The sequence below is a fragment of the Mesocricetus auratus genome, unplaced genomic scaffold (genome assembly GCF_017639785.1).
Source record: "Mesocricetus auratus isolate SY011 unplaced genomic scaffold, BCM_Maur_2.0 Super-Scaffold_6730, whole genome shotgun sequence".
Taxonomy (NCBI): domain Eukaryota; kingdom Metazoa; phylum Chordata; class Mammalia; order Rodentia; family Cricetidae; genus Mesocricetus; species Mesocricetus auratus.
The window spans coordinates 87,340,107-87,360,801 of record NW_024429184.1 but is presented as its reverse complement, the minus strand read 5'-3'; the positions used below and the strand labels follow the sequence as shown (position 1 = coordinate 87,360,801).

Below are 20,695 nucleotides of genomic sequence, written 5' to 3'. Positions count from 1 at the left end.
GTCCACAAAGCTGGTTTTTTTTTTTCAAAGAAACACTGATTGAAATTAATTTCTTTAATTAAAAATTTTTTTTAAAGATTTGTGTGTATCTTTGAGATTGTTTGCACACATACATACCCAAGTGCCCATGGTGGCTGAAGGAGGGGTATTGGATCTCTTTGGAGTTGTAGGTAGCTGTGGGCTGCCTTATATGGGTGCTGGGACTTGAACTTAGGACCTCATTATTGAGCAACACATTCTCTTAACTGCTGAGCCATGAACCATCTCTCCCTCCTCCCCTGTTTTATTTTTCCCTTTAAAAACAAACAACACAAAAACAAAACAGGACCCTGATTGGCTTCACTCATATTTACTACATAGGGAAGATGACCTTGAACTTTTGATCGCAAGCCTCCACCTCCAAACTGCTAGGATCGTAGATGTGATCACTCAGTTTGTTTTGGGTTCTTTCTTACCAGCTCTTCCTTTGTCTGAGAGTGAGAGCATCAGAATGTTTCTATGCTGGGTTACTGCACTTGACTTAGAACCGCAGTAGGCTGATGGTGAGAGTTTTCTGTCTTTGTCCTGATGTTTCTTTTTCTCTGCTGGTTTTTGCTGTTCTTTTAATTAGGAAATGTCCTGTTTATGATCATTTCCCAGAATGAGTTAGCTTCCACGGTGCTTCATGGGTGTGATGTGATGACAGTGAGGAGCAGAACTCTGCTGTCATCCACAGCATGCTTTCCCTGATATCAGATATCCCTCTGTGGAGATGGGGATTGACCATAGCCCCCCTGAGTGGGAGGATAGGGAGAAGGTGTAAGACAGTGCTGTGAAGGCACTGTGTAGCCAGGCACATCTGAAGGAGAGCCTCTGGAGGTCTCTTTACACTTGCCAGTGCCTTATAACCTGGGAGAAAAGGGCATAAGAGCAACAACAAAGATTTGATTTGCTGTAAATTCTGATTTGATTAGCGTTGCTTGTATTACATTGTTCATTTTTCCCAGAGCTGTATAGAAGAGATAGAAACTGCTGGCAGCTTCCACTGAAAAAAATTTTCTTTGCAGTTTTTTTGAGTCAGGGTTTCAAAGGTAGCTTTTGGAGCCTGTCCTGGAACTTGCTCTGTAGACCAGGCTGACCTCAAACTCAGAGAGATCTGCCTGCTTCTGCCTCCTGGGATTAAAAGCGTGTACCCAACTGCACTGAGACTTTTTATGTCAAGGATTCATGCACTTTTAGGGCATTTTATTCTATAGTTTGTGGGCGTAATGAGGCACGCCTATGTAATGGTTTCCTTTTAAGCAATCAGATCTTTAGTGTAACTTGCATTTTGATTGCTCTTATGCAGGGAATGCCAGAGTACCTGAAGAACTGAGGTTTCCTCATGCTTGCTGTGTCGGTATTGCTTCACAGACCCTCCTTAGTGTCCTCAACCCAACTGACCGTTGGCTACAAGTCAACATCAGAGTCCTCAGTATCTGTGTGAATGGCGAGAAGGTGAGTTTTCTATGTCTTTTTCATTGGGCGTCACAAGTGCACTTTAATGAAGTACTTCCTTTTCCTTCCCTTTCTAAATAATAAAGTCTTTCATTCTTTGATAATTTAATATATACATACTATGTGTTTTGGTCCCTCCCCTTTCCTCTAACTACTCCTAGATCCAGCCCTGCTTTTTTCTTCCTTTTTCTGATTAAATTGTTCTTTGGAAATGTTTTTTTTTTTTTTTTTTTCTCTTCTGTTTCTTAGAACCTCCAACAATTTTTTTTATTGAGCTATATATTTTTCCCCCACTCCCCTTCCCTCCTCCCTCTTTTAAAAGTTTTATTTTTTTAAGATTCATTCATTTTTATGTATATGAGTGTTTGCCTGTGTGTCTGTGTGTGTGGGGGGGGCATGTGTGCACCACAAGTGTGTAGTTTCCAAAGAGGACAGAAGAGGGTGTCCAATCCCTTGGACCTGGAGTTGTGGACAGTTTTGAGCTGTCATGTGGGTGCTGGGAACTGAGCCTGAGTCTGCTTGCTGCAAGAGTGCTCTTAGCCACAGAGACTTCTCTCCAGCACCCCTTTTGGAAAGGTTTTGTTTTGTTTTGATTTTTACATTTGTTCTTTGATACCTTTTACACGTATATAATACACCTTGATTACTCTCATCCTATCATCTCATCTTCCTCTCACCATTGTCATCTTCCTTCCCCATGCAAGTCCTTTCTCACATTCACATTTTTGTTTTGTGTGTGATTCACTGATGTGTGTTCACAGGATTAGAACTATCCACTTGTGTGTGGTGAGCTCATGGTTGGTATAAAGCTGAAGACAGTGCATCCTTCAGTAGCCTGTATGTTGTTCAGCAGGGAAGGGTAGAGCCCCAGGAGCAACTCCCCAGTTCATGATTGGCATTAGGAGGCTAGTCTTTGCAGGCCCAGTTCAGGCAGCTGCAGCTGCTGTGAGGATCATGTTTGTAGGGGCATTCCTGGAAGACAGTCTTTTTTCAGCCTTTCCTCTAGCTCCCAGCTTTTGTGTTTTCTCTGCTCCTCTTTCTCAATGTTCCCTGAGCCTCAGAGGGGTTGGTATAAATGTCCTTCCTGTTTAGCGCCAAGACCTCAGCTATCTTTTATTCTTAGCTTCTTGAGCAGCCAAGAGGCTTTGCATTCCTCACTGTTCCCTGCAAAGAAAAGCTTCTCTGAGTAAGACCGAGGATAGCATTTGTCTTTGGGTTTAAGCCTAAATATTTAGCATGTAGTTTGGTACCACATTATTTAGCTAAACAGTAGGAGTGAGCTTTCCTAGGAGGACCTGTGACCTCCCTCAATCATGAGTTTATTTGGTTTACAGTATCTGGTGTGAATTTCCTTCTGTTAAACAAGCCTCAAATTAAATCTGAGTGCATGAGTGGCCACATCGTGAGTTCAAGTACCTTTACCCACTGAACCATCTTACTGGTCTCCTTTTTGTTTTTGTTTCTTTTTATTTTTAAACATGTTCCCTATGTATCCCTACCTAGCCTTCAAGGAGCTCTGTAGATCAGACTGCCCTTGACTCTTTTTGTGGCCACCATGCCTGGCCTTTTCACTCCCTTGTTTATATCTAGTCTATTCACATCTTTATAACATATATAGAAATATAAGTATGATTCTTTCTTTTCCTGTTTATAAGTTGTGGGTATGTGCAGAGTCATGGTGTATAGCAGACACATGCTCTGCTACAATTAGTTTTGTTTGTTTATTGCCAGACTGGGTCTCATGTAACGAAAGCCAGCTCAGACTTGCTAAGTAACCAAGGGTGACTTTAGACTCTTGATCCCCTTTTCTTCACCTCTAAAGTGCTGGGATGGGTATGCAGACATCACCATGCCCGGCTCTTTTTTTTTTTTTTTTTTTTTTTTTTTAATCTTTGTTGCTCACATAGGACATAGCTATCCAATGGAATAATTTTGAAATGCGGTCTTTTTAAGCCCCTCATTGTTGTAGTGTTTACAGTGTAAGACATGAAATCTAAATGTTTTACATTTTCTATCAGTTTTAATGTTTATTAATCATTATCATTTATTTATAAAGCCATGTTGTTTTGCCTTAACACAATTATTTTAATCACTGGGTGCTCTGAGTTCATGGTTTTACTAAATAAAATTGATTATTAGCCATTGTCATGTATCAAAAAAGAAAAAAAAAGAACTAAGTTACTTATTTGGGCCTAGTCTTCACTTGGTATGAGCAATATTATCAATTTGTCTGTTAATTTTATTATGTGATCTTTTGAAATCTTTGGGAACGAAAGCTTTAGTGTCTAGCAAGGATTTTGCACGATCAACCACAGCTGCTGTCAGAGACTGTACATTTTCCCTTACTCTGATGGTCATGTGTAAGCTATGGGTAGGGAGTAGGGTCAGGAACTCTGCTGTGACATGTCCAGGCTTTGTGACTTCTACTTGCTAGCCAACACTGGATGGTTTTTAATTCCCTTTCTCCCCTTAATATCCTTATTTACCTGTTGAAATAATAGTCTCTGTATTAACTTCTTTTCCTGTTGATGTGATCAAATTCTCTTGGCAAAAACAGTAGAGAAAGAGTTACCTTGACTCACAGTCCTAGAATATGTACCATCATGGCAGCAAAGTCAAGGCAGTAGGACCTTAAAGCAGCTGATCACATCATGTTCATAATCATAAGAACATTAGGTGCATGCATAGTCTAGGATCCCACTTCAAATAGAGCAGTCAAGATAGTTTTCTACGGGCATGTCCGAGGCCATTTCCTAGGAGATGGTAGGTTTTGTAGTTGACAGTTAACATTAACCATCACTTTTCTGATGTCTCTTATTTTCCTCACTTTCCCATCTGTTACCAGATCATTAAATGAGATAAAAGTAAAAAATAACTGGAGGAAGGAATTGTAGGTTGAAGGAAGGTTTGACACACATGTAGAAAGAGAAATCATCCTAGACAGGTTTCTGGGGCTGTGAAGTACTTCTGTGTTCAGTGTCCTTTTTTGAAGAGTGAGGGTTTAGGTAAATATATTCACTTTAAAATCTACTAGGAGTCGACACTGTGCATGTGTAGTGAGAACTATTTACTTTTATTATTACTATTTATTTATTTTGTGTGTGTGTGTGTGTGTGTGTGTGTGTGTGTGTGTATAGGTGGGTGGGTGTATGCATGCCATAGCACGGGTGTGGAGGTCAAAGGTTAACTTGTAGGGATTGGTTTTCTCCTTTACCATATGAGTTCCAGGGTTTAGGTGCAGATTGTCAAGTTTGACATAAGTACCTTTTACCTACAAGTCATCTCATCAGAATTTTGCTTTTGGACTAATTATACCTTTCAAATAATGTGTTAACATGTAACGAATTCCTAGTTTGACTGGGAAAAGGAATCTTATACTAAATGACTAGCCTTGAAAGTTAGAGCCATTTATAACACATTGTTCTTATTTATAGGTGGATCTTTCAACACAAACATGCTTGGTTTTCAAGAATAAAGTTGTTATAAGACCTCATGCCACAGAAGAGATAAAAATTCTTTTTATACCCACAAATCCTGGAATTTTCAGATGTACGTTCAGTGTTACTTCTTGGCCATTTTCAGCAGATGCTGATACAGTAGTGCAAGCAGAGGCTTTGGGAAGCAGAGTCACTCTCACTGCTATTGCTGAAACCCCTGTAATCGAGGTAACTATTTGTAAATGACCCTTTGTCCTTTGCTAAGGGAGAATCTCTGGGCAGATGTGCCACAGTGCTTCAAGCTAAATCTTAGCTGTTTCTTAAGAATTTTTCCTTTAGTTTTGTTTGCTTTTATGTGTATGAGTGTATGTCTGCATGTATATATGTGCACTGCATGTGTGCCTGTGTATGTTAGAGGAGGGTGTTTGGGTATGGCAGTCAATACAAACAAGGCCATTAGAGTTGTCCCCTTAGACAGTGACAACTGGAACTGAGAACTGGGCCATTCTTTCATCCCTTTTGCTTAAAGTCTGACCAGTGCTGACCTTTCTATGTCATCTCTTTTGTCAAGGGATTTCTTTTAACATCTTTTTGTTACAATGTGTCCTGAAAAGTCAGCCAAAACTTTTCCTTCCTTTCCGTGTGTTTTCATTATCCTGAGGGCACACTGTGGAAATGCAAAGGAGATGAGAAGGCTCGGTGCAGTGCTGGTGTGGCCTAGACTCAAGGTCTGACGTTCTTGCAAACAATCCTGAAATGTACCCATTCCTGGGAAAGTCCCCTGTTGTTTTTTGAACACTAGGGCAGTTTTGCAGATGTTTAGTTTGTTTTTATTTCTTAATATTCCTAAAAGGGCACTCTGAATTTCAGTACTTTATGTATGGTGTTTACATTCCATTCTAGCTTTGCCTTATCCACAAGAAGCTTGAAATATACTACCTTTGGAAAATGTCAAACCTTAACTATCTTGGGGGTTAATTTGAACCCCTGACCTTCATTGGCCATTGTAGAATTCAGTTCCCACTTGCTAATATGTCTTTGATTTCCTTGTAGTTTCATAAACTATAGAAGAAAAGTATATGTTTTAAATGTTGTGTAAAATTTTACATGTGTAGCTATGAGGACGAGTTTGTTAGGTTGCTCTCCAATGTTTAAAGAGACACCAGTCTGATACATAGTACACACTTAACTTTAAATGTCTATTTGACATCATTTTAAATTGTTTTTATATCAGACAGAATCTGAAATATACCAGGATCTTCATGAAGTTGTAAAAGGAATTAAGAGTCTGATGATAGGATTAATTAAATGGAGATTAGTTTTATAAAATGATTGAAAACACTATTAGATCTTATCAAAGTATCAGTAGCCACTTTGCCTTATTCTATATTTGAGTACTTAACCTACTAGTTTTATAGACAACAATAAAATAAAATGGAAATAAAGTAGAATGGGAAAACTTAGATCTAAGTTTACCAGTCATGCTGACTCTTAACTGTTGCTAAACGAAGCACATAGGTAAGCTATTCATTAGGAATACACTGCTTTTTATCAATAAGCCCTTTTTTCATACTTAGGTAGAAACAGAAAAGAAAGGTGTTCTGGATTTTGGTGACTTGACCTATGAAGGCTGGAAAGCTCTCCCACTCAAGTTAATAAATAGGACACATGCTACTGTGCCGATCAGACTGATGATTAGTGCCGTAAGTACTAACCTAGAATAAGAGGCTGCCTACAGAATATATTAATTTGAAATTATAGGCATGGCTGATATTCTTGGTTAACTTTTCCTTGTAGAAGTAAATTATATTGCTAAAGAGCTCATTAACAAATATAGTGCTATGACTTTGCTGAAACTGATTTTCTGTTTCTGAACAGAATGCCTTAGCCTGGCGCTGCTTCACATTTTCCAAAGAGCCCATCCATGCTTCTCTGAAAGCTGCTCCTTACTCTGACGTGATTGCTCAGCTGGTGGCCCCATCTGTAGTCAGTCACGTGATGCCTGCCAGTTATGATGGACAGGTCAGTTTAAAAGAAATGGCTTAGAAGTAAAGACAAGTTTGCAAACTACTTTTATCATATTGGGATTTCAGCTATAGTATCAATATACATTAAAATTTTGTTTTTCATTTAATAGGATCCAGAATTTCTGATAGTTTGGGTTATTTTCCATAGCCCAAAGAAACGCCTCACTTCAGGTATCATATATGTATATATACTTTTTTCTTTTTGAATTATCGTATTTTATTAAACTTCAGATTTTCAGTTTACTTTCTTGTTAATTAAGTGACAATATTTTGGGTTATTGCCAAGAATTATATGTTGTTTGGAAAAAGGGGAAGATGGTATGATACTTGAGGTTAAATCTATGTAAGTGTAGGTAATTCAAGCAAGTACTGCAGAAAACCCATTTCCTCTACTTGTCTCTCTAGTCGTACCTAGGTTTGGATTGTTTTAAAAGCCTTACCCTTTTTCTTTTTAATTTATTTAATTATTTGTGCATCTGTGGGCATGTGTATGAAGGTCACTAGATGATTTTATGAGGTTGGTTTTCTCCTTCTGTCTTTACATGGGTTCTAAGGATCACACTCAGGTCATCAGACTTGCACAGCAACACTTTACCCACTAAGCCATCTCCCTGACTCCTTAATTTTCTTTGGACCTCTAAGGACATCCTTTTGCATGACTGGTGAAATCTGGGATTAAATATCTGTTTACTGAAGTAAAAGTAAACTTTCATAGAAATTCTAGGCTCAGCAGAAGAATTCCTGGCCAGAGTGGATATAGAAGTTGACAGCCCTAACCCTATCCCAGTTCTTAGAAGTGTGGACCTCCGAGCAAGAGCAGGAATAGCTAGAATTCATGCCCCCAGGGACTTACAGGTATCCAGCTTCATCTTCTGTCTGTTGTTATTCGCTTGTGCTCAGTTGATTGCTCTTTAGTTATAACTCCTTTTTGATTGCATCTTTGCCCTACCCCATAGACTATGTATTTGTTGGCTGATGTAAATTCTTCAACAAAGCAGCCCTTGCCTTTGAAAAATGCTGGAAATATTGAAGTTTATCTAGACATCAAGGTAAGAATTTCTGCAAGAGTGCTTTGGTAGCTTTCTGATGTCTACTGTGCTGGCAACCTTGTTAAGATGTTATGAGGAGTAGGGTGGGAATTACCAAGAGTGTTGTAAAAGTTGAGAGCCTCCCTAGCCTGAAGTATATGCTTGGTTGATATTGAAGCATAATGCTTTGAATATAAAAATTCTTGAGGAGTTCCTTAGAAGTGTGTGTGAGATCTATGTGTATGCAGAATTGGAAGAGAATAGTCTGCATATGTAGGTTTATTTCTGAGATTCTTAGGTGAGTGAGATTGCGGTAGTAATTAGCAGTTGATGATGGGACAGGAAAAAGATTTGAAATGGAGGAGGAAAGAGGAAGGAAATATCCTTTTAAAAAGGAATAAGACAGGTGGTGGTAGCACACACACCTTTAATTCCAGCATTTGGGAGGCAGAGGCAGAGGCAGGCAGATCTATGAGTTTGAGGCCAGTCTGGTCTACAGGGAGAGTTCCAGGACATCCAGGGCTACTACATACACAGAGAAACCCTATCTGGAAAAACAAAAAAACAAACAAAAATCTAAAAACTGGCAAAGAAAGGCACACAATACAAGTTGTGGTTATATAATTTTGTAGGTCGCAGAACAAGGAAGCCAGTTTTCAGTGGATCCAGAGAGTCTATTTCTTAAACCTGGAGAAGAACATGAAGTTATAGTTTCATTTACACCAAAGGATTCCAAAGCATATGAAGAAAGGTAATATGAAAATACTTATAATGACTACTTTCTTAGATGTTTTTCACTCATGTACAGGTACCTATTTTATTTCACCTAATATATAATACAATGATATTGCTGTGCTTTAATCTTTTTCAGTTACCCTTTATATATAGGTATGTATATATGTATGTATGTATGTATGTTTATGTATATGTATATGTATACATATGTAATTTATAGTATCACTGTTTTGTGTATGATGTGTATAGTATGGGTGTCACATACATGCCCTGGTGCATGTGTCCTCGGGCATGCACAGCCAGTGCTTTTACCCACTGAACCATCTTGTTGGCCCATCTTTTTTGTTAGTAAAATGCTTCTCTTAATCCAAGTGAATCAAAGTTAACAAGTTGCTGTTTTCTGGTATATTCAGACAAAATAAACAATAAAGTATGAATTATGATATTCCTCTTTAAACTTTTTCTTCTAGAAAAGTTTCGTTTTTTATCACTTCACAATTCTCCCCAGGTCTCTTCCAGGACCTGTGACTTTGACATCTCAGTCAGTGTATCATTGTTGTTTGTCTTTCAACTTGACTGCATAGAACTAGCTTAGCATATGTCACACAAGCACCCGCAGAGGTATCCACTGCTTATACCCAGCATGGAGTACAGAATACCCACGTCTAGTTAGTACATTAATAGAGTCTTTTAGAAAGAACAGACACTTGTTTTAAGCCTCAAATGCTTGCCCTCAGTCCTGTGCTGACTTCTGGGACTTTCATGAATTCTTCATGAAAAAAGCCTTGTGAAATTTCTCTTGTGCTGCCATGTAGACATTATTGTGATTATCACTTCTTTTGTGTGTTCTTTCCCCCTGGAACATAAACTTTTGGTGTCTCTTGGACAAAGGGAATGTATAGGATATAGTTGCTAATAGAACTGAGTGTGGGACACTTGGCTTGTTTTTTCTTCCTTGGTTAGGATCCTGAGAATATTTGTGCAGCCATTAGGACCTCAGTATGAAGTGGTGTTAAAAGGTGAAGTCACTCCTTCTGGGAGTAAACCTCCACCACCTGGATCTTCCTGCTCAGATGTCCCATTGATTCTGTCCAATAAGCAGTTTCTGACCTGGGGAGGCCTCCCTCTTGGCAGGACACAGTAAGTGTTCACAGCAACCATCCAAAAGCACTGAGGTTTTGCTGTTTGATCACCTATGTTACTAGCTCAGGTGTTAAATATGATTGTATGTGTCTGTTTAGATTTGAGATAAAGCTGTCATGTATTTGCTCAATCTTCATATGATGAGCCTACATTTTAAAAAATGTATAATGTTTAATTTTTAAGATGCACCTCAGACTGGCTTTTATTTTCTTAGGCTTTTTGGTGAGTTCTCTGATTAGTATGAGGGCTACTTTCATGGAAAGGCAGAGAAAGATAATCGAGGCACTGCATCTTGTTTAGGGAGATTGCAAGCTAATTGATAAATGCTTAGAACAGACTCCAAATTAAGTGATAATGGTCTGCGTTTTTTTATACACAGCAGGGATTTCTTATTTGTATTAAGTGAAGAAAGGAATTAGTTTCAAAGATTCAAGGTTTTTCATACTACCAACCTGCTATTTATATGCCCACTTTGCTTATATTCTAATGTCTAATCTGCATACTGCTGAAAAGACCACTTTGTACAAATGAGCCTGGTAGCTCTGACCTTGTTTCCCAAAGAGTTCCAGCTCCGTTAAAGATTTGATGTATGAACAAGGCCATCTGAGAGGATAAATTAGAGAAATTAAACTAAAAACCTTCCCTGTTGAGTCTTAATAAGTCTCGTATTTCCACAAACAAGTTCCATAATTATGGAGAGACGACTCTAGCCTATCAAGGTGAGTTGTACAGTCAGCCTGTCTTTAGACTCTGTGGTCAGGTTCACTTGGCTTTGTTTTTCTGCCACTGAAGCAGTATCCATGGAAAAGAAGACATTTAAAATGTGTAATTGTTTTCAGGCTTCAGAAACTAGTTTTAAGAAATAGTTCTACAACCACAGCCCAGACCCTGCGACTCCTTATTAAAGGGCAGGATCAAGATTGCTTTCAGGTTCGTACTATGTTTTTTGTTTTGTCTGATTAAAACACCTTTAAAAATTACTTTGTTTTGTTTATGCAACAGGGTTTCAGTGTATAGCCTAGGCTGGCCTGAAACACATGATCCTACTGCCTCCCACAGACCTATACCACCACACATGGCTTCTGTCTGATGTTTCTTCTGAGTACAGAATACTCAATATATGTAGACCATTTGTTGTCTTATTTGTCTGAAATTGGCCTCACTGTGTAGCTCTGACTGGCCTGAGATTCCCTATGTAAACAAAGCTGGTCTTGAAATCACAGAGATCTGCCGACCTCTGTCTCTCAAGTGCTATTATAGGTGTATGTCACCATACTCAACCTAAATCAACACGTGGTTTTGTATCTGTCGTCCCCCACCCCCAATGCTGGGGAGGGAACCCAGGGTCTTGTACATGCTAGGCAAGCTCTGTACTAATTGGGCTGTTTCCTCATCCAGACCAACTGATTTTTGTTCATAGGTTTTAAAGATTTTTAAATTTCTGTTTTATGTGTCTGAGTATTTGCCTGCATGTATGTTTGTGCAATGTGTGCATGCTGGTGCCCATAGATTTCAGAAGAAGGTGTCAGATTCTCTGGGGCTGGAGTTACAGATGCTTGTGAGTGCCATGTAGGCATTGGGAACTTAACCTGGGTCCCTGGAAAGAGCATTAAATGCTCTTAATTGCTTAACTATCTTTCAGCCACCAAGACTAACTGTAAGAGTTTGTTTTGTGTTAATGGGTGTTTTATTTGTGCTACTATTTGAGTTTATAAGTGGTTATTTTTAAATTGTAGATTAAGAATACTTTTGGCTCAGAAGAGAGATTGACCAGTAACTGTGAGATCAGAATTTGCCCAGGAGAGGACTATGTAATCTCTGTATTGTTTGCACCTACTCGATTATCTTGTATGTTGGCTAAACTAGAAATCAAACAACTTGGAAATCGTTCACTGCCAGGTGTTAAGTTTATGGTAAGAGAAGTTCACTGCCTTTTTTCATCCATGGAGTTGATGTTAAGTTATAGCCATTACTTTAATATTGATAGATCATGTATTCTGTTTTTTCTAAGTTATAGACCTTATAAACAAATTATAGGATAATTATCAAGTTATTAAAAGTAACCATTGTGAGATTCATATAACCGTCAAATATCCTAATGTTTAAATTTTCATTTCAGCTTGAGAAATTTGAAACATACCTAACATAAGCACATTTTGGGGGAATCAGAGCTCTCCATTGTAAACAACAGATACCACAAGCTAGACAATTATCTTATCTGTTGGAGCATTTTGCCTTTATGTCTCTGTACCACATATGTGTCTGGTGTCCATGGATACCATCAAAGGGTGTCGGATCCCCTGGAAATAGAGTTACAGACTATTGTAAGATGCCATGTGGGTGCTGGGAAATGAACCTGTCAAGTGCTCTTAACTGCTGAGTCATCTCTTCCACCCCACACTGGTTAATTTTTAAATGTTTATGCTCATAATCCTCAAACTGGATGCCCTAAATCGCTGTCTAGCAAGGAGTTGCACTCTGTTTCAAAGATGACACTTGGTTTTGCCATGTTCTTCACTTGGAGTAATAGTGATGCATTCCCCTTACCTGTTTTTTTAAAAAAGATTTATGTATATATGTATGTATTGTATGTATGTGTGTGTGTTATGTATACAGTGTTCGGCCTGCATGTATGCCTGCAGGCCAGAGGAGGGCACCAGATTTTATTATGGATGGTTGTGAGCCACCATGTCATTGCTGGGAGTTGAATTCAGGACCCCTGGAAGAGCAGCCAGTGCTATTAACCACTAAGCCATCTCTCTAGCCCCTCCCCTCCTCTTTTCTAAGCATACTAATTCTATTTTTGAAAGCATGGTTGTCATGACTTCAGCTCTTTCTGTTAGTCCTGGTTCCTAATGCTGTTATATTGGGGATTATTTTGGCATATGGATTTTGTGAGACACCAGCATTCATTCAGACTTGGACAAATATGATTTTGTAGACTATGTTCCAAATACTGGACTTACAGAGACATTTTTTGGTTTTGTTTTTTGAGACAGGGTTTCTCTGTGTAGCTTTATAGACCCTGCTGACCTTGAACTCACAGAGATATGCCTGCCTCTGCCTCTGCCTTTTGAGTGCTGGGATTAAAGGCATGCACCACCACCACCTGGCAAAGGTTATTTTCTAGCAAGGTAATTGTTTCCCTTTCTTAATAATGGAAGTATCCATGAGCCCTTGTTTCTTTCTTTCTTTTTTTTTTTGGAAGGCTCAACTGTAAAAACTGCAGCAAGCATCTCAGTTCTGGCTTCAGTCTCAGGGTTCCAAATCCCTAGCTTGCTTGTGCATGGAGTTTTGAGTACTGGTCCTCAGTGTAGTCCTGTTTGCAGGCTTCTCTTTAACAATAGCCCTGCTAAAAGACTGTGAGATAGTAGGGTTTTTTTTTTTCTCCTAAAGTATTTTTCTGAATTGCTGAGTTGAAAAAATACTACTTATATTCTACAATTCATGTTTTGGTATATTTCTTTTACCATACAGCTGACCACCTACTAGTTTATCTGTGTTTCTAGGCATTTCAAAATAAATTACAATCTTATGCTTCACATTACAAATGTATGCAGTATAGCTATACTAGTTTTTATTGTTCTTTTGTTAAACTTGGCTTATGCAACAGGAAACGGTTGTTCTTTATATAGTCAGGAGGTATGCAGCTCGGAAGTGCTGCATATACAATATATACAAATAAATATGTAGTATAATATATATGGTAGACTAGAAGTTTGGTCATTGCTATCCCAAGGATACAAGCCCTAAAACTTTAATTGTGTTAAATCTATATTTTCTTCTGACAGTAATAAATTTTCTGCTTTCTTATGTAAAAAATTTTGGATGTGTGTTTTTTCTTTTTTGTTTTTAGATACCTTTGTCTGGTTATGGAGGAACAAGTAATCTTATTTTAGAAGATGTTAAGAAGTTATCTGACAGTTACTTGGTAACAGTGAATGACTTAATTCCTGGCAGAGAAAGTAAAGTTGTTTTTTCTATTCGTAACACTGGCTCCAGAGCAGCCTTTGTTAAAGCAGTGTGTTTTAAAGATTCTCAAAGAAAAGTTTTGATGGATCCTAAAGTATTGAGGATTTTTCCAGATAAATTTGTGCTTAAGGAAAGAACCCAAGAAGTAAGTATAAAATTTCTGCCTCCCAAAATAGTTACGTTTTGATTAATATTAATTATACATTTTATGGCCAAGAGCTAAAATCATATTGGAAAGGAGTATGGGATAGATGTATTTACCTAGTTTTTTCTGAAAGAACTATACAGACAGGGTTTCTCTGTGTAACCCTGGCTGTCCTGGAACTGTTGCCAGGCTGGCCTCGTACACAGAGCTCTCCCTGCCTCTGTCTTCCAGTGACTGTTTGTGTCTGTGTTCAGTGAAGTATTGCAGGACTGTTCATTCAGAGTGAGATGACTAGCTGAGGAAAAATACTGAATATTAATACTCCTGGTTTTCTATTTTTTTGTATCAGGATATTACTTTAATATACAATCCATCAATCAGAAAGAATGACAATAAGCCTGCAACAGAACTGCTAACTGTATACTTCTTTGGTGGTGATGAAATCTCCAGACAGCAGTATCGAAGGTAGATTCTTCATTCAGACAATGTTGGGAACTGTTCAGTGAAAGCAAGGACAGTTAATGATTTGGAAGTTTTAGAACATACCTTACTATTTATTAGTCAACTGATAGGTGAAGAAAACCATTGGTAAAATTAGTGTGGCTCATAAATTGGCATAGTGTGAGTTAGAAATACTTGGGAAAACACCTGTGTTTTTCTACATTCACTTTCTTTCTTGACATGTGGATTAGTCCTCTTTTCCTTTATCCAATAGGACCTTCATACTTTATACTGGGACTCTACTCAGAATATATAAGATCAGTTTCAGAAAAGATTTTAAGAACTACTGACAGATTATATTATATAAACCTACATGATTAACTTAGCATATTTCTAGGAAGGCTATAAATTACTGGAAAAGATAATGTGTAGGATGGTTTAACTTATAGATACATTATAAAATTTGACACATCTAATATAAATGTGACTTAATATGCTGAGTTGGAAAGTTGGGAATATTGCTGCTCTAGCTGAAGTGTGATGAAAAACAGTACATTATTATGTGATAAATTCTGGGGGCTTCTTATTGTAAAATTGAGTTCTCAGGCTACGGAAGATAGATGAAGCTCATGCTGAGAGTGATAGCTCACTATGTGGTCTTTTTTTTTGTTTGTTTGTTTTTTTGTTTTTTTAAGACAGGGTCTCTAGGTAGCCCTGGTTGTCCTGGTACTCCCTGTGTAGTCCAGGCTGACCTCGAACTAACAGAGATTAACCTGCCTCTGCCCTGCTGGGTGCTGGGATTACAGATGTGTGCCAGCACAGCTGAACCTGATTTCTTAATTATTTTAGAATGATTTGGAGAAATCAGATTACTTGTTTCTCTTTCTCTACTGAAACATAAAAAGTACAGAGTATTGTTTCATATCTCCTATTTACCACAAACTTAAGTTACTGAAGTTTGCTTTGGTTGTGAGCACTGAGAATTACAGAGATGTTTATAGTTTGTTTTTCACTACAAAGATCCTTTGGAAGATGCCTATTTCTACAGTAGCTATGTGGTTACTTAAATATTTCCCTAAATAGCTTATCACTTTTAAAATATTTATTTATTTATTTATCTTTCCATCTATTTGTTTATTTATTTTGGTTTTTCGACGGGGTTTCTCTATGTAATCCTCCTGACTGTCCTGGAACTCACTTTGTAGAACAGGCTGGCTTTGAACTCACTGAGATCTGCCTGCCTCTGCCTCTTGAGTGCTGGGACTAAAGGTGTGCGCCACCACCACCCAGCAAAACAGCTTATCATTATTGTTTTTTTCTTCCACTGAGACAAATTGTATCACCAAATTGTCAGAAATAATGGAAAGATAAGCCCTCAAGAGGATCTGTTTTTCTTTTTACTCTTACAAATCCTGCCTTGATACTTCTATTAAACTAAATAAAACTAATGATTTCACTACCATTTCAAAACAGATTTTACTCTAAAAGGTACTTATATTATGACTTTAGATATGTGTTCTATGTATGAATGCATCCTTGCCGAATACTTTGAAATCTGATTTAGGTCACTTCATATATAAAGTGAATAAAAATCTCTTCTGGCAGAGCATTGTTGCATAAACCAGGAGTAATAAAGCAGATACTTCCGGAACATAGTGTGCTGCAAAACATTGATTTTGTTGAAGCATTTCAGGATGAGCTACTCATAGATGAAGGTAAGAATTGTAACATCCTTGATCTTTTGGGTCAAAGAGGTTAGTTTGGATGTGGTTAGCTGAATTTGAGCTGTCAGAACCTCTGACTTTAAACAAACCACACCAAGGAGTTGAGTGTCCTCTATGGAGTGAGAATGGCATTTACTTCTCATCCTTAGGGTTTTGAAAATCAGATGGAAGAATTTTGCTTTATAAATATTTTTGGTTTCAGTAAAGTATTTAGGTATCAGTAAAGAGTAAGGCTCATGAAGGGAAAGAAGATAGGGAGATAGGGGCTATTACTACACCCAGGTTCATGCTGTTTCAGATTGCTTTTTTTTTTTTTTTTTTTTTTTTTTTTGAGACAGGGTTTCTCTGTGGCTTTGGAGGTTGTCCTGGAACTCGCTCTGTATACCAGGCCGGCCTCAAACTCAAAGAGATCTGCCTGCCTCTGTCTCCTGAGTGCTGGGATTAATGGTGTATGCCACCAACTCCCAGCCTGTTTCAGATTTCTTGATCATGTTTAGAGATGTAGTGGTGTCCAAGACGTCCCAAATAGACATGGAATACAGCCTAGATGCTTAGCCTCACTCGGGAGAGAAACAATTCAAATATTTAATTGTGTTTGTTTATCCATACAAAAGAAATACACCAAGACACACAAACTCTGTAAAAATGCTACATAATTTTTATGCTATAATAGTTTTTACAGTGTTGTTGATAGCAAGAAGTAAAGTTAGAAGTGTCTCAGAGTTGTTTTGATTTGCATTTCTCTGATGACTAAGGATGCTGAATAATTCTTTAACTGTATCTTGGCCGTTTGAGATTCTTCTGTTGAATTCTTTGTTTAAATCTGTACCCTGTTTTTTAATTGGATTATGTGGTATTTTGGTGTCTAGCTTCTCGAGTTCTTTGTATATTTTGGAGACAGCCCTCTATCAGATGTAGGGTTGGTGAAGATCTTTTCCCATTCTGTGGAGAGCCGTTTTGTCTTATTGACTGTGCCCTTTGCCTTACAGAAGTTTTTCAGTTTCAGGAGGTCCCATATATTAATTGTCAATCTCAGTGTCTATGCTACTGCTGTTAAATTCAGGAAGTTGCCTGCCTCAAGTTGATATGCCATGCTTTGTTGACTCCCAAGGCCTGCGTCTTTCTGAACGGCGGAAACGATGAGGTTGTAGATGGGAGATGGGAGAGGAAACAGGAAGACAGGAGGGAGGGGAAGCTGTTGGTATGTAAAATAAATAAAAACAATTAATTAAAAAATATTGCTAGAAGTAACCGAAATATATAAGCATACAGGGCAGAATATTTATAGCTGTTAGAACAGTGATAAGAATTTGTGATTAAAAAGTCTTCATTTATTAAGAAAAATACCATTTAAATCTTTTCATAGCAAAGTGTCATTTTGGTAAGATAATATGTAAATATTTATGTAATTAAAATCATACCTGAATATATGCATTCAGGTTAAGATCCATCTTTGCTACTTTAGATCATCATCCCTTTCTCAGAGGAAAGTTCCAGCTAGAGCTGAACTTCATTTTGCTGTGGACATACATAGTAACATTGCAGCTGTGGTGAAGATGTAGAGTTTGCAGTGGCATAATTCCACCAGTAGCGATAGTCCATTCTCCTGCTGAGTAGATGCCTCTGTGTGGACACTAGACTGCAGTCCATTCTCCTGCTGAGTAGACGCCTCTGTGTGGACACAAGACTGTAGTCGCCATCCTCCTGCTGAGTAGACGCCTCTGTGTGGACACTAGACTGTAGTCCCCATCCTCCTGCTGAGTAGATGCCTCTGTGTAGACACAAGACTGTAGTCGCCATCCTCCTGCTGAGTAGACGCCTCTGTGTGGACACTAGACTGTAGTCCCCATCCTCCTGCTGAGTAGATGCCTCTGTGTGGACACTAGACTGTAGTCCCCATCCTCCTGCTGAGTAGATGCCTCTGTGTGGACACTAGACTGTAGTCCATTCTCCTGCTGAGTAGATGCCTCTGTGTGGACACAAGACTGTAGTCGCCATCCTCCTGCTGAGTAGACGCCTCTGTGTGGACACTAGACTGTAGACTGTAGTCCCCATCCTCCTGCTGAGTAGATGCCTCTGTGTGGACACTAGACTGTAGACTGTAGTCCCCATCCTCCTGCTGAGTAGATGCCTCTGTGTGGACACTAGACTGTAGTCCCCATCCTCCTGCTGAGTAGATGCCTCTGTGTGGACACTAGACTGTAGTCCATTCTCCTGCTGAGTAGATGCATCTGTGTGGACACTAGACTGTAGACTGTAGTCCCCATTCTCCTGCTGAGTAGGCGCCTCTGTGTAGACACTAGACTGTAGTCGCCATCCTCCTGCTGAGTAGACGCCTCTGTGTGGACACTAGACTGTAGTCCATCCTCCTGCTGAGTAGATGCCTCTGTGTGGACACTAGACTGTAGTCCCCATCCTCCTGCTGAGTAGATGCCTCTGTGTGGACACTAGACTGTAGTCCCCATCCTCCTGCTGAGTAGATGCCTCTGTGTGGACAGAAGGCTGTAGTCCATTCTCCTGCTGAGTAGATGCATCTGTGTGGACACTAGACTGTAGTCCCCATCCTCCTGCTGAGTAGACGCCTCTGTGTGGACACTAGACTGTAGTCCCCATCCTCCTGCTGAGTAGATGCATCTGTGTGGACACTAGACTGTAGTCCCCATCCTCCTGCTGAGTAGATGCCTCTGTGTGGACACTAGACTGTAGTCCCCATCCTCCTGCTGAGTAGATGCCTCTGTGTAGACACTAGACTGTAGTCGCCATCCTCCTGCTGAGTAGATGCCTCTGTGTGGACACTAGACTGTAGTCCCCATCCTCCTGCTGAGTAGATGCCTCTGTGTAGACACTAGACTGTAGTCCCCATTCTCCTGCTGAGTAGATGCATCTGTGTGGACACTAGACTGTAGTCCATTCTCCTGCTGAGTAGATGCCTCTGTGTGGACACTAGACTGTAGTCCATTCTCCTGCTGAGTAGATGCATCTGTGTGGACACTAGACTGTAGTCCTTACCCATAAAGGACTGACAGATACAGAAGACAGGTGTAGAGAAGGCTAAAGTGTGTTGTGAGTAGAGCACTGGTATGGTTTAGGAATGGGAGAGGCACAGAGGGGCCCGTCACTGAGAATTGAGTTGACTGTCAAAATCTACTTGAAGAACAGGAAATGGAGACAAAGTAGAAAAGATGGACCAGGGAAGTAAGGATGTTCCAGGGCAGCTCCTTGTCCAGAAATTCAAGAAATGTGTTATAAGAAGGGCTGTTTTGGCTGGGTGTTGGCACACACATTTAATCCCAGCACTCAGGAGGCAGAGGCAGGTGGATCTCTGTGAATTTGAGATCAGCCTGGTCAACAGAGCGAGTTCCAGACAGCCTCCAAAGCAATACAGAGAAAAGAATGGTTGTTTTGGCAAACCCATTAATAAATAAGAAGTAGCTATTCTCATAAGTTATAGTCATGGCATAGTTACTGTAAATTTCAATTTACTATCTGGCTTGGAGACATGAATGTAATGCAGGCATTTGGGAGTGGACTCAGAAGGATCAGAGGTACAAGACCAACCTTGGCTATGTGAGATCGTGACTCGAGAAAAACAAAACAAATTTACTGCATTATTTGACGATTTCCATTTGACATATATAATTTTTAAAGGATGACAGAATGAAATACGCTCTAAAATCTCTTGCATATATACATTTGGGCAGCCTAATCTAGAGATGTTCATGATGCCCCCTCTCATTTTAATTAATCTAGAAATACTTAGTGTTGTTAACAGTGACTGGTTCATAGATTTGCTTTACTGTGAAACTTGCCCTTAGCCTTTGAATGTTTTAGATTCCTCCTTTTAAATGTGTACTTCATAATACCTACCTCCAAGAGTCACTCTGGAAATTTAGTTAACCTGAAGAACTCCTCGCTTACTATATGTGCTTTGTGCTATACATATCTTGAAAAATGTTCATGTTTTAAGTCTCACAGTGTCCCTGAGATAGATGATTACCGCTATTCCAGGTCTTAGCTGAGGGAACTAAAGCTCAGAGAGGTTTAACAACTTGCCAAAGGTTACGGAGTAGCAAAGATGATTGTTCACATTTGGTTCATCTGCTCTGATGGTGGGAGTCTGTAGCAGTCAGTGATAGTGATAATTGAGATGCTTCCTGCTGTGCTGTTTTGTGCTGTGCTCGCATGAGGGTTTATGTTTTAAAGTGCATTCTTTTACAGCATGTGATCTTCCTCAGCGGCCTAATGACATTCAGCTCTTTTATGGAAGCATGCGTAAAATTACCCTGTCAGTAGTTGGAGAATTCAGAGATTCCGTTTCTAGCAGAGAATTTCTTCAACCTTCTTCCAGTGCTAGGTTGGAATCTAAAAGGTAAAACAATACACAAATAGAAATCTTTGACTAGATTTCATGACTGATTCATATTGCAGCTCATCTATCTCTTCTCCCCACTATATTATATCATGTTATTTTCTCTCATTTTCCCACCTATTTAGCTTAATTTGAAATTATTTAAAACTCCTAGAAAAGTCCAAAAGTCCTGAAAACCCATTCTCAGATTTCCTAGTT

General features: G+C 39.0%; 1 protein-coding gene and 1 long non-coding RNA gene across 12 annotated transcripts in view; one reads left to right on the top strand and one right to left on the bottom strand.

The window, feature by feature from the left end:
* Cep192 (centrosomal protein 192) overlaps window positions 1–20,695 on the top strand; it is a 73,072-nt gene that overhangs the window by 36,432 nt on the left and 15,945 nt on the right. For 7 of the 10 annotated variants that reach the window (XM_040741655.1, XM_040741658.1, XM_040741662.1 and 4 more), the window contains 15 exons: window positions 1,328–1,476; window positions 4,911–5,141; window positions 6,491–6,616; window positions 6,792–6,935; window positions 7,051–7,111; window positions 7,656–7,795; window positions 7,897–7,989; window positions 8,601–8,719; window positions 9,667–9,843; window positions 10,686–10,776; window positions 11,583–11,759; window positions 13,703–13,963; window positions 14,313–14,428; window positions 16,010–16,119; window positions 20,332–20,497. In XM_040741655.1, the coding sequence (XP_040597589.1) occupies window positions 1,328–1,476; window positions 4,911–5,141; window positions 6,491–6,616; window positions 6,792–6,935; window positions 7,051–7,111; window positions 7,656–7,795; window positions 7,897–7,989; window positions 8,601–8,719; window positions 9,667–9,843; window positions 10,686–10,776; window positions 11,583–11,759; window positions 13,703–13,963; window positions 14,313–14,428; window positions 16,010–16,119; window positions 20,332–20,497 (2,161 nt within the window). The remainder of the gene's footprint in view (window positions 1–1,327; window positions 1,477–4,910; window positions 5,142–6,490; window positions 6,617–6,791; window positions 6,936–7,050; window positions 7,112–7,655; window positions 7,796–7,896; window positions 7,990–8,600; window positions 8,720–9,666; window positions 9,844–10,685; window positions 10,777–11,582; window positions 11,760–13,702; window positions 13,964–14,312; window positions 14,429–16,009; window positions 16,120–20,331; window positions 20,498–20,695) is intronic. The other 3 variants (XM_013116818.3, XM_040741660.1, XM_040741657.1) reach the window with 2 other exon arrangements.
* The window catches only part of LOC121138825, a 36,529-nt gene continuing 30,169 nt past the window's right edge, over window positions 14,336–20,695 (bottom strand). Inside the window, exons 2-3 of one of the 2 annotated variants that reach the window (XR_005875687.1) lie at window positions 20,411–20,490; window positions 14,336–14,458 (exon numbers count right to left, since the gene is read on the bottom strand). This is a non-coding gene — a long non-coding RNA (uncharacterized LOC121138825). Of the gene's footprint in view, window positions 14,459–17,070; window positions 17,324–17,549; window positions 20,491–20,695 lie in introns of those variants that run through there. The other variant, XR_005875688.1, reaches the window with a different exon arrangement.